The 13,205-nt window shown below is 46.0% G+C and overlaps 1 protein-coding gene across 1 annotated transcript; it reads right to left on the reverse strand.

Moving 5' to 3' along the window:
- Positions 1–7,117: 7,117 nt before the first annotated feature.
- LOC120045370 (rho GTPase-activating protein 22-like) lies at positions 7,118–11,801 on the reverse strand. Its single transcript, XM_038990245.1, has 2 exons — positions 11,768–11,801; positions 7,118–7,338 (listed from the first exon to the last, which is right to left on the reverse strand). Exons 1-2 carry the CDS (start codon positions 11,799–11,801, stop codon positions 7,118–7,120), a joined length of 255 nt encoding a protein of 84 aa, XP_038846173.1.
- Positions 11,802–13,205: the final 1,404 nt, after the last annotated feature.

Here is a 13,205-nt window from a genome sequence, read left to right on the forward strand (position 1 = left end):
CATTTCTCTTTGCTTATTTGAGCTGTTCTTGCCATAATATGGACTTGGTCTTTTACAAAATAGGGTATCTTCTGTATACCACCCTTACCTTGTCACAAAACAACTGATTGGCTCAAACACATTAAGAAGGAAAGAAATTCCACAAATTAACTTTTAACAAGGCACACCTGTTAATTGAAATGCATTCCAGGTGACTACCTCATGAAGCTGGTTGAGAGAATGCCAAGAGTGTGCAAAGCTGTCATCAAGGCAACGTGTGGCTACTTTGAAGAATCTGAAATATAAAATATATTTTGATTTGTTTAACACTTTTTTGATTACTACATGATTCCATATGTGTTATTTCATAGTTTTGATGTCTTCACTATTATTTTACAATGTAGAAAATAGTAAAAAAAAATAAAGAAAACCCTTGAATGCGTAGGTGTGTCCAAACTTTTGACTGGTACTGTATGCATGCATGACTGTAAGTCGCTTTTGATAAAAACATTTGATAAATGGCGTGTATTAATTCCAGCATGCTACTCAGAGACATGGGACTCAAACCCAGCACTTAGCTCGTTTCCTTTCATAGACATGGGACTTAATCCCAGCACTTAGCTCGTTTCCATCTGTAAACATGGGACTTAAACCCAGCACTTAGCTCGTTTCCATCCATAGACGTGGGACTTAAACCCAGCACTTAGCTCGTTTCCATCCATAGACGTGGGACTTAAACCCAGCACTTTGCTTGTTTCCATCCGTAAACATGGGACTTAAACCCAGCACTTAGCTCGTTTCCATCCATAGACTGGGGACTTAAACCCAGCACTTTGCCTTTTTCCATCCGTAAACATGGGACTTAATGCACTTAGTGTTGCGTAAGAAATGGAAACGAGCTATCTGGGGTCATGAAGTGAACCATTGTTGTAGTTGCTGACAGTTTATGCATATCAAGTAAGAAGAGCTCACACTGAAGCTCAGATGAAATGTAGGTATGCATTAATATTGTCTACTTTTCCAACATGGGTTACATTACTCAAGTAAACAAGGTCATAAACCAATCAGAATCACGTCATTTCACACAGCAATTAACTATAGAGACTTATAAGGATCTTGTTGTAGTCTATCCCTATTCCGTGTCAGCCTGGTCTGTAAGGAATGATCAGACAGACATTCAGCACTGACAGCAAGCTGAACTCAGAGCAGAAGTACTGTAAGTCTTTAGAGAGGAGGACTGTCCCTTTGTCTAGAACTGTTACCGGTGTGCTTTATAAAACCCATGGATGTTGCACGTGTTGGGGAAGGGGATAGACAAACAGATATTTGATAAGGCTGAACTTAGTTAAATACTCTCTGGGAGAGCTGGGGGCAGGGGACAGGCTCCAAGTGTGTGTGTGTGTGTGTGTGTGTGTGTGTGTGTGTGTGTGTGTGTGTGTGTGTGTGTGTGTGTGTGTGTGTGTGTGTGTGTGTGTGTGTGTGTGTGTGTGTGTGTGTGTGTGTGTGTGTGTGTGTGTTTGCACATGCACTGGCTAAACAAGTAGCCTGCAATAATGAATTCGCTGAAGTAGTCACGTTTACCCAGGCTTGTGCTTTAGTGTGTGTGTGTGTGTGTGTGTGTGTTTGTGTATCAGTGCACCATCCTTTCCTGGCTGTTGTTTCCCAGCTGGCTTTATGGCTAGAGACCAACACAAAAGGAAGCTTAGCCTTGAGTAGCCCCTTTAAGCACAGACAGCATTTAAAAACCACAGATTATTACAACTGTTCCTTAATCTGATAGGCTTTCAGTCATAGCCGTATACTTTCAGTTGAACCAAAATGGATTGTTGGATTTGGCTGTGTTTTGGTTCATTGCTTGCTTTCTAGGTCCCAAGGATATTAGGCCTCCCAAACTAGTTTAATAAAGCCCTTGGATATGAGGACAGAATAAATGCTATCAGAGAGGTTCATTTGGTCATACAGGATGTCTATCAACGTAGATGTTCTTGTGGAGATGTATCATGCCTCAATGTATCATCACCTGCCAAACTTTGGACCCCAATGAAAATCTAGCTACTTGTACCCTTGACGAGTTAGTCTCAGTTTGCAGGGGCCTTTGCTTCTCTTTCGTTTGTACAGGGCAAGGACCTTAAAGTGTCCACAACAAACATGACCTGCAAGGGCGTTTATTGCCAGAGCTCATGCATGGAGAGAGTCAGTGAACTGAGAACCAGGAACACCCTATCGCCCAGCCTTGCTCTGAAAGGATGACGCAACGCAGTAACAGGAAACGAAAGGTGCTAAGAGGAATTCATCAAACGTATATGAACATCATATAGACAGTAGCCTCAGGAGTCATGGGCTCTCTAACCCCCTGCAGTCAAAAGCCAAATTGTTAAACGAATTGCAGGCACTGCTCTGTGCCAGAACCGGTGTTGAAATGGATAGTATGAATGAGGACATAGGACCATCGGTCCAAAGTGGATCTGACTCCATACTGTATGGAGACATTTTGGCTGATATGGGTCAATGTATTATTCCCTGTGGACCCACTGTAAGAAGTGTACAGAAAGCTTCCCTGCGCCTCTGTTGAAGCCTTACAGTAATACTTGTTTACCATGATCCCCTGTTTCCCAACCCCTCTTACTAAAGTGCTAGAGTGGATCTTTATCGTAGTGCGAAAGTCAACCTAAGCCCTCAGTGGCTGTTCATTTCAAAGCTGAGAAGCAAAAAAGGCTTTCATTTAAGCTGATTAAGAATAAAACAAAGGGGGAGAAAGAGAAAAAAAACAAGGGCCTGAGGGTTGAATATCTTGTAAACATTAGATGTAGGGGGTATTGAGGGGATGAGTTGGGTTTGGGAGTGAAAGGTATGTAAAGTGCACAGACCAGATTGAAATTCAATCCCCTTTCTATTCTCACTGTCGCACTGTTTTAATGCTCTTCAGAAATGGCTTTGTCTGCCTGTGTGCTGCCTGCCTGGCCCATCCACACTTGGCTGATTGGGGTCACACTCTCCTGCAATATTTACTCAGCATAAATAAAACACACAGGGACCCACTAGCCCGTCGACAACAATAAACAGGGGGAAAAACCACCTAGCAAATACCCTTTACTGAGTGATATAGTTAACTCGCATACTCTGAGTGACTTTCATTGAAAATGACCATTTGGCTGTATTGAGCGCGACCAAAAGCTTGAAGAGCTGATTGAGTAGGGTCTTTCCAGCACACTCGCCCCCAGACGACGCTGTGTATTGTCTGTGTATGCATGTCAACAGTAACAGACTCCTGATAGACATGAGACCCAGGTATTGGGGTCGATAAGCCTGGACAAGGCCAGGAGATTCTCTTTTCTCCCTGAGGTATTAATGTGTTCTTCGAGATTAGTTCTGATTCTGGAGTCTTAGTTTGGAAATGATGTTATGAGAGAGATTACCATCCACAGGATTTCGAAAGCAATTCTTAGCTGGTCATATAATTGCACAGTGCATTGAGTGCAAGCTCATCTACCAGTCAGTAGTGTGTACTGCATGTGTCCTACATCTACATTCTCTACACCAGACACCGTTGTTAAACATCAGCATTGCCCCCTGCTGGCCTACTGTGGTATTGAGAACTGCAATGTTAAATATCAGCTCTGTGCAGTGATGCCTGACTTTGACAGCACATGTATTTTTTTTGTGAGAATAGGAGAGGGTTTGGGGTTGATGGATCACCTCACCTGGAACGATTTCAAAAAGATGTCTCCCTGGTTCTTCTGAGTTGGCGGTGAGCTCATTCACCTGACAGCCCTGCAGGGGTATGCAGCCCTGGAACGAACAAACCGAGAAGGACTTAACTGGAACACAGGAATCAGCAGCATTTGGGAATAGATCAATTTGAAACCAAAGATTAACGATACCTCAGTGAGACTCTAATCGATTAAATCACAAATATTGATTAAATCATGATGAGAATATTAGGGTAGAAAATAGACCGAAGATCTCGTTATTTATATTGATCTCTTTAATCTATCCAATGATGAAGATGTACACATTATCAAATGCAGATCGATAGTAATTTAACAACGGAATCAAGGCCTGTTAATTAGAGACTACGCAGAAGGAAAATTGGTCTCATCCTACCAGTCTGGAGCTGGCACTATCCCACATCAAACAGGCTGCGATCTTCCAAATGGCCAAACTAGAGGCCAAGCTGTCACCACATTAGTCGCCATGGCAACAAATTGGTAGAACGTTGGCGCAGGACTAGCAGCCCAGAAGCACATCTCCCAAGCGTACAATGTGGCTTGAATACTGCTGGTGGGAACGAATGAATGAGAAGAACCAAAATGTAACTCAAGATCTGAGATTGTTTTTCCTTCAGAATGTGTCTTGGAGCAAACTCTCTGGCTCTAACACCAATCCATTCCTTAATGACCTGCTCTACATGATGAGGAATGGCTATAGATCGCTTTTGTGCAAATGTCCTTCCTCCAATTATAATTTCCTTTCATCTCAGTGTGAGACCTTGATGTGTGATGTGCCTACGCAGTGCCCTGCTCCGATTCCTATTGATTAGATGGGGGGAAAGCGTCCAGATTGACACTCGCACACATCCTGAATACTGCACAGGGAGGTGTGTGTGTAGAGAAATCAGTTCTGGCTGGATGACTATTGACAGCCTGTGATTAAAAGGTGTCAATCAACAGGTGTCGTGACTCATGACCAACACTGAGTGACGGTATCAAAATTATGTTTTATCCTGATTTTCCTCCTGATTTTCCTCAATGTAATCCATCCAGGCTAGGTCATGGTATAGAAAGATCTTTATTTTCTATTGGCCATTTGACCTGCGTGTCTCAGGAATGGATGGAAAAACCACAGCAAACAAGCAAAGTATTTGTGGAGATGTTACGCTCATCGTCGGAATGAGGAGACCAAGGTGCAGCGTGGTAAGTGTACATCTTACTTTATTAGATGAACACCAAAAAACAACAAAATATAAACGAACGTAACATTCTGCAGGCTACACAGTAACTATACAAAATCAAGATCCCACAAACTAAGGTGGGAAAAAGGCTGCCTAAGTATGATCCCCAATCAGAGACAACGATAGACAGCTTCCTCTGATTGGGAACCATACCCGGCCAACATAGAAATAGAAAAACTAGAATGCCCACCCAAATCACACCCCGACCTAACCAAATAGAGAAATAAAAAGGCTCTCTAAGGTCAGGGCGTGACAGTACCTCCCCCCAAAGGTGCGGACTCCGACCGCAAAACCTGACTCCATGGGGGAGGGTCCGGGTGGGCATCTAGCCTCGGTGGCGGCTCCGGTTCGAGACGTGGACCCCGCTCCGCTTCCGTGGAACCTGACCGTGGATCGTTGCCGGAGGCTCCGGACCATGGATCGTTGCCGGAGGAACCTGACCGTAGATCGTCGCCGGAGGAACCGGACCGTAGATCGTCGCCGGGGACTCCAGACCGTAGATTGTCACCGGAGGAACCGGACCGTGGATCGTCGCCGGATGCTCCGGACCATGGATCGTCGCCGGAGGCTCCGGACCGTGGATCGTCGCCGGGGACGCCGGAACGTAGATCGTCGTCGGGGACTCCGGACCGTAGATCGTCGCCGGAGGCTCCGGACTGGGAACCCTCGCAGGAGGCTCCGGACTGGGAACCCTCGCTGGAGGCTCTAGGCTGCAGACTGTCACTGAAAGCTCTGGACCGCAGACCGTTGCTGGAGGCTCTGAACTGCCAACTGTCGCTGGAGGCTCTGGACTGCCGACTGTCGCTGGAGGCTCTGAACTGCCGACTGTCGCTGGAGGCTCTGGACTGCCGACCGTCGCTGGAGGCTCTGGACTGCAGACCGTCGCTGGAGGCTCTGGACTGCAGACCATCGCTGGAGGCTCTGGACTGCAGACCGTCGCTGGAGACTCTGGGCCATGAATCATCACTGGAGGCTCCGGGCCATGGATCATCACTGGAGGCTTTGGGCCATGGATCATCACTGGAGGCTTCGGGCCATGGATCATCACTGGAGGCCGGGTGCATGGAGCTGGCACAGGATATACTGGACCGTGGAGGCGCACTGGAGGTCTGGAGCGTAGAGCTGGCACAACCCGTCCTGGCTGGATGCTCACTTTAGCCCGGCAAGTGCGGGGCGCTGGCACAGGACGCACTGGGCTGTGAAGGCTCACTGGAGACACGGTGCGTAGAACCGGCACACATTGTACCGGAACGGTGACACACACCTCAGTGCGAGTGCATGGAGGAGACACAGGACGTACCGGACTGAGGAGGCGCACTGGAGGCCAGATGCGTGAAACTGGTGCACATGACACCGGACTGGTGTCACGCTCCTCAGCACGCCCGCTCTGCAGCACTCTCAACGCCAACACTTCTCTCCGGAATCTTTCGTCGAGTTCCTCACTCAACTCCCTGACTGGCTCTGGTTCACCCCTCGGCTCCGCCGACCACTCCGTGTGAAACCCCCCTTTTTTGGGGGCTGCCTCTCGGGCTTCCGTCGTGGTTGTGAACACCGGAGTCGTCGTTGATCCTCCTTCGCTGCCTCCGCCTGCTTCCATGGCAGGGTCTTGTCTCCTGCCATAATCTCCTCCCATGTCCATGATGTTCTCCACTCCCTTTTCTCCCGGCCCAGGATCCCTGCTCCTCCTGGCCACGCTGCTTGGTCCTTTGGTGGTGGGATCTTCTGTCACGTTCGTTTAGAGATGGATTGGACCAAGGTGCAGCGTGGTGTCACGTTCGTTTAGAGATGGATTGGACCAAGGTGCAGCGTGGTAGGCGTACATTTTACTTTTATTTAAATGACACCGAAAAAAATACAAAATATAAAAACGAACGTAACATGCAGTGCAGAAAGCAACTACACACAAACAAGATCCTACAACTAAAGGTGGAAAAAAGGCTGCGTAAGTATGATCCCCAATCAGAGACCGTGATAGACAGCTGCCTCTGATTGGGAACCATACCCGGCCAACAAAGAAATAGAAAAACTAGAATGCCCACCCTAACCAAATAGAGAAATAAAAAGGCTCTCTAAGGTCAGGGCGTGACAGGAGAGGATCTGAACCTGCGACGTTGACTTTATAGTAAGGTCCCACATTCAACCAAATAAAGGATGTCAGCTAACCTCTGTAAGAACATGAAGAAGAGCTTAGGTGTGAACGTTCAGTACCTGTGGCTTGGTCTCCTCCTCCTCTTTGTAGAAGAAAAGCTGGTCGGAGCGTAGGACAAACCATCTCAGCTGCCAGTTCTTCATGATGCTCCTCTGTTTCTTCAGCCAGCCAGCTTTCAGAGCCCCCTCCTGGAGACTGGGGGAGGACGGGCGGATTGGGCCCCGGGACACATCTCCCATCACCATGCTCTTGGACCGGGCTGGAGAGTGGAGATACACATACAAACATGAATACAAATACACATTTAAGCAGCAGGGAGACAGGCACATACACACAGTGTGTGTGCGCTCCAGGGTTGCCATGGTGAGGCACATACCACACACACCACGTCCCGCCCTGGAGCTGAGGCTGAGGCCCCCCTTCCTCCCACGGGTAGAGGTGGCTGGAGACCCACCCGGCACAGGGAAGAAAGGAGAGGCCTCAGGTGATATAAGCGATTAATGTAAAGCCCCTGGAAGAGAGTTATTGTCAGTTCTGGCAGACCAATAGAACCAGGAACCTGTTTGAACTGGGATAACAAGGCCTCCTGGGATTGTCTCTGGGTTTTAGTGTAATGTGAGCTCAGTCAAGGACCGTTTCAGGTGCAGTTCATGTCAGGAGGCTCTGGAGTCCCGCGCTGTCCCTCATCCTGTATCAGTATCAGTCTGCTCTCTATTCAACACAGTTGATGAAATGAGATACATTAAAAAGTACAGGAATCACTTAGTATTACTCAATATCTTTTCTCAGAGAGAAGATGGCGCTGACAGACATGGCAGTTCTGCTTCTAGCTCCTAAGCAGCTTTGCAGTATTTTTTTTTTTTTTTGTGTTATTTCTATTCAACTCAAATACAAGCATTTCACTACACCCGCAATAACATCTGCTAAATATGTGTATGTGACCAATAAAATTTTATTTGAATACAGTACAGCCTGTGCAGAAAGTAACATATGGTGATTACTAGTGGAAAAAACAGCATGCTTTGATCATGCCATTTTCCAAAATCAACTAAACCCTGAATACAGCTTCTAGAGACCATCCTGAGAGAATAACCACTCAGCAACACATCTCACGGAGCCAAACAGCAGCAAGGCAAACAAGACTAAACTATTTGATTATGATGTATAATTTATAAGAATCAATCCAGCATCCTGTGTGACACACTCAGGATCAATGCACAGATGGCTCAGAGGCGGAAGGGGGGATGAAAATCAATGTTTGTTCTGTCATTTCTCTCTTATTCTCCTTCTGCTTCTTCTTCTTCCTCTTGCGATATGGGATGGATATGGGATGGAGGGCCAGGAGTTTCTCACATGGTCAAAGAAAACTCCTGACCCTAAGGATGGGGAAGGCTATGGTATAGATGAAGACACCCTGAAAAGACACTTCCCGACATATCCCCGGCACCACCAACCATGTTTCATTGGAATTAATTGATAGTTCAAACTGTTCATTCATTTACAGTCATTGTATACTATACTCTTTGGTTGTGGGCTTGGCTGTGGCACAACATAGCATGGCCACTATAGCCTAGTCATCATGGTCCCCTTCCACTCCTACCTCCATCGCTGCCTGGCTCCATTCCTAATCGGTTAAACTCACAAGAGGAACATGGGCTGTATATCACATTAACCATCTCTCTCTCTCCGTCTACAACCATCCCTCTCTGCCTCCGTCACCGTGTCTGGCTGCACTGCTGGTCCCACTCAATCACAGCCCTGTGTTCTACCCTGGAAGCCTTATTAGAGTAAGTGCATACTGTACACTCAAGAGTCATGGAGGGACTATAAGCATGGTTAGTAGAGTGTCGTTTGAGCTCTTTTGTTTGAATTGGTTTATTGTGAGAATGAATTTGAATTGGTTTATTGTGAGATACAATGGGCTCTAGTCAATCTGTTCAAAGCGGAAGCGTTACAGATTCCGCGCAAGAAATGTTAAGATCATTTCCGATTGAGCCGACGTCTCCGCCGAAGCGGGAACATTGCCTTTAAATTTCAATCATTCTCTAAAGCTGAACTTCTGCGATGCGGATTGAATAGAACCCAATATCAAAGAATTATCGAACAAGAACAATATTGTCTTAATTGGAACTATAACAAGAAGGTCTTTCACTACTGTAGTCATTATTCTGTCATTCCGGACAGATGTATTTCATCAGTGGTGTTTCAGGACACAGTGGCGTTGTGGGTTTTCTAAACGGACATTTGGGGGAAACCTCATGAGTCTTGTTTTCCAGTTTCCACACTGTCTTTTCAAATTTGTCTCCACAGGAAGAAACCAACTGGGTCCAAGAGGAATAAAGGAATGATTTGTAAATGTTGCCATAGTAATGTCATGTACTGTAGTTCGCACCAGCTGTTGCAATCCGTGGGCGCTTTGGAATACACTGCCCAATTATCTGTGTGTGTGTGTGTGTGTGTGTGTGTGTGTGTGTGTGTGTGTGTGTGTGTGTGTGTGTGTGTGTGTGTGTGTGTGTGTGTGTGTGTGTGTGTGTGTGTGTGTGTGTGTGTGTGTGTTTGTAGGCCAAATGCTACACTGAGCCAGTTTGGACATTTCTCCTCACAGTGATTCATACCTTCCCTGTGTTGACATGGGTGTAGCTACAATGTGGTCTCACTCAATTTGTAACATTGGGACTGTGGTTCAAAGTGAACATTTTCACAAAATACTAGCAATTCATTGATTGTGCGTTCATACTAGTTCTTTCCATGTTTAAAGTTAAGTAAATGGATGATTCACTCTCCCAGTAGCTCTGGGATTCAAACCCACACATGCTATCCCCTCCATAGGATCTATAGTTATCTTCAATGAACAAGTAGTAGATTGGTGGTCCACCATCTTGATTCTATGTATTGTGTACCCCCTGACCCTAGAGAATAGTCTGCCAAGGATGTGCATCATGAGTAATGTATATTGTGTATGAGCTTCATTAATACCATCAATCAATGAGCTAATGTCTAAAAGCGCCAGCTAAGATGTGCTCTGTATAACCTGTTTATTTAGCATGCTTCAATGTGCTGCTACTAGCGTATGGTGTATATGTCTCACACATAGTAATTACACATTGTAGGATCCATAGCAGAGCCATGTATTTAGAGAGTTGAGACATTGAGGTTTCTGCAATATGATGCATTTACATGACACTACCACATTCTATGGCAGCCATGTTGGCTCCCCATTAACATTACATGAGGAATATCATGTCTAGAATGAGCATTATGACGCGTTTACAAGACACTACCACATTCTATGGCAGCCATGTTGGCTCCCCATTAACATTACATGAGGAATATCATGTCTAGAATGAGCATTATGACGCGTTTACAAGACACTACAACATTCTATGGCAGCCATGTTGGCTCCCCATTAACATTACATGAGGAATATCATGTCTAGAATGAGCATTGGGATGCAGCCACGTTAGCTAAACACATGGCTCTGGTCCATAGTAATGACATAGACTAAGTGTGGCTGTTTTCCTGTTGATCTCATACCTACCTTACAGTATGATGTTTCAACGTGGGTGAAGACTCAACCCAGAGATAGTCATCATGACCATAGAGAAATATGACTGCATGATTGCATTGCACACACACGCACTATGGCCTATGATATCCAGTCACTATTGTTAATGCACTTTTGAGCTGTGTATTCATCATCCCACGGTATAGATGTATAGTCCCCTCTCCACGTCGAAGAATAGCTATCCATTAACCTGTCACGATGGGTAGACTTATCAGCCACAAGACAAATTACCTGGCTCTTTTTCTCCAAGCATGGAATCCATTTTGAGAAATTACATTTCATGAATCTGGTTGCTGTGTGATTTATGATGCCTGGGAAGGAGCTGGGAGAGTTACAGGTGCATCATTTCCACTGACTCATCTGCGGTTGATGAATGTATTAACCCATTGAGAATTAGTGGAGTGTTTGCGTTGCCGGAGAAACTGTAGTAGCCTCCACTCGGATTGGGGGGGGGGGGGGGGGTACTTATCTATGCTGTGTGTGTGTACTGCTGTGCCTGTAGCTTAGCTGTCAGTACTGTCCATGATGTGTAATATAGTACAGTAGCGGGATCTCTCATTCCAAAAAAACATGGTGAGGAGAAGAGTGAAACAGCTGCGATGTGGGCTGTTTAATGAGGTTTCCATGGACCAGGACTTGAAATCGGATTTCGTCATGTGTTTTGTTGAATGAATAAAAGGAAGCAATCCCATTCCAATTACAACATCTATGCAGAGAATGTGTGTATCTTAGAACCACAAAGCTAATTGAATCTATTTAATTAATCCATTTCGTTTCTCATACACTCTCAATTGTATCTTATTTCAGAGAGAATAACAGAACAAAGATAACAAAGTGACCTATCCCTATATCCAGTGATATTCACCGTTTCACATTCACTAACTAAACACACCTGCATCATTTTGACGTTCACCATTCAATGCATCAAAAGCAGCAATTGACAGACAAGCATCTGATCAGCATTATCAAGATGAAACAGGAGATGATGATGTCATTGACAGCATCGTAGTAGAACGACCCGTGTGTACCGCCCATATGCTCCATTCAGATATGTAGTGGTAGTAGTAGTAGTATGGTTAGGTAGTAGTGGTAGAGAAAAATACAACGCGCTCGGCTCTCTCACCTCTCCTGGTCTGTCTAATCTTGGGACTCAGCATGGCTGTCATCGCAGGAAGACCACACTCTCCCCTCTGGGCATGTTCATCCGTCCGTCCGTCCGGCACCCCTCTTGCTCTTGCTCTCTCTCACTCTCTCTCAACACACCATCCTCTCCTCTGTCCTGCCTCTCCTCTCTTCTCTCCTCTCTGCCGCTGACGTTCTGCAGTAGGCAACAGCAGCAGCAGCAACAGCAGGCTAGGGGGCTGAGGCTGAGGGGGAGGGATCCCTCCTCCTCGCACACGCTCAGTGGCCTCCACCCACCCCTGCTGCATTATTCATCGCCAGGGCGACCACGCCGGTAGGGAGGGTGGAGGGAGGGGGGATCTCATCCCACTCTTACTACACCACACTGACAGGTAAATGCCTGTGTGTGATCAGAATGTCCTTTCAAGCGCAGGCTTCACTGGGGCTGAAACACATAAGGAGTAGAGCTGCTGTTCTCTCTCTTCCTCTCTCTCTGGCTGGCAGCTACCATCTTAATCGGCTACAGCTGTGTGCTTCCCTGTTTTTCACAGATGTTCTGACATTTTCTCACTTTCTCTCTTCTTCTCCCTCTGTGTTCTTCCTTTTCTTTCTCTCATCTCTGCCTCTCTCATCTCTAGATCTCTGTATATTATCTCTCTCTGCCTCTCTCATCTCTAGATCTCTGTATATTATCTCTCTCTGCCTCTCTCATCTCTAGATCTCTGTATATTATCTCTCTCTGCCTCTCACATCTCTAGATCTCTGTATATTATCTCTCTCTGCCTCTCTCATCTCTATATCTCTGTATATTATCTCTGCCTTTGTCATCTCTAGATCTCTGTGTATTATCTCTCTCTGCTTCTCTCATCTCTAGATCTCTGTATCTCTCTCTGCCTCTCACATATTTAGATCTCTGTATATTATCTCTCTCTGCCTCTCTCATCTCTAGATCTCTGTATATTACCTCTCTCTGCCTCTCTCATCTCTAGATCTCTGAATATTGTCTCTCTCTCCCTTTCTCTCTCCCTCATTTCCGCATCTCTCTAAGAATATGTCCCTCAGTCAGGCAGCAGCAGCCCAGATATCCTCCACTTCTTCTCTTCATCCTCATCCTCCTCCTCCACTTCTCCCCCTCTTCATCCTCGTCTTCCCATATGGAGGATAATAGCTTTAAATCCTCCATTGCAATTGAATCAGCACTGCCCTGTAGACCACAGATGCTCTTATTACAGAGCCCAGAGGGGGGAGGGCAACACACACCCTAGCACAAGCCCAAAATGAGACAGCAATAAAAACCTCACCACCATGGATAGCGTATAGGGCTATGGTTAGGGTTGGGCTGGGCACTGCTGTTTTTGTTCAGTCATAACCACTGGGCTGCTCATGAAATATGGGCTCCTATGTCTATTTCAGAGGTGCATCACATGTTGTATTGTTGT

The sequence above is a fragment of the Salvelinus namaycush genome, chromosome 4 (assembly GCF_016432855.1).
Source record: "Salvelinus namaycush isolate Seneca chromosome 4, SaNama_1.0, whole genome shotgun sequence".
Classification (NCBI taxonomy): domain Eukaryota; kingdom Metazoa; phylum Chordata; class Actinopteri; order Salmoniformes; family Salmonidae; genus Salvelinus; species Salvelinus namaycush.

Bases quoted from the DNA above. Each gene is read 5' to 3' on its own strand.
- LOC120045370 (XM_038990245.1), bottom strand. From the start codon at position 11,801: ATGCTGAGTCCCAAGATTAGACAGACCAGGAGAG. The intron at 7,339-11,767 runs GTGAGAGAGCCG...TCCACTCTCCAG, and splicing joins GATTAGACAGACCAGGAGAG to CCCGGTCCAAGAGCATGGTG.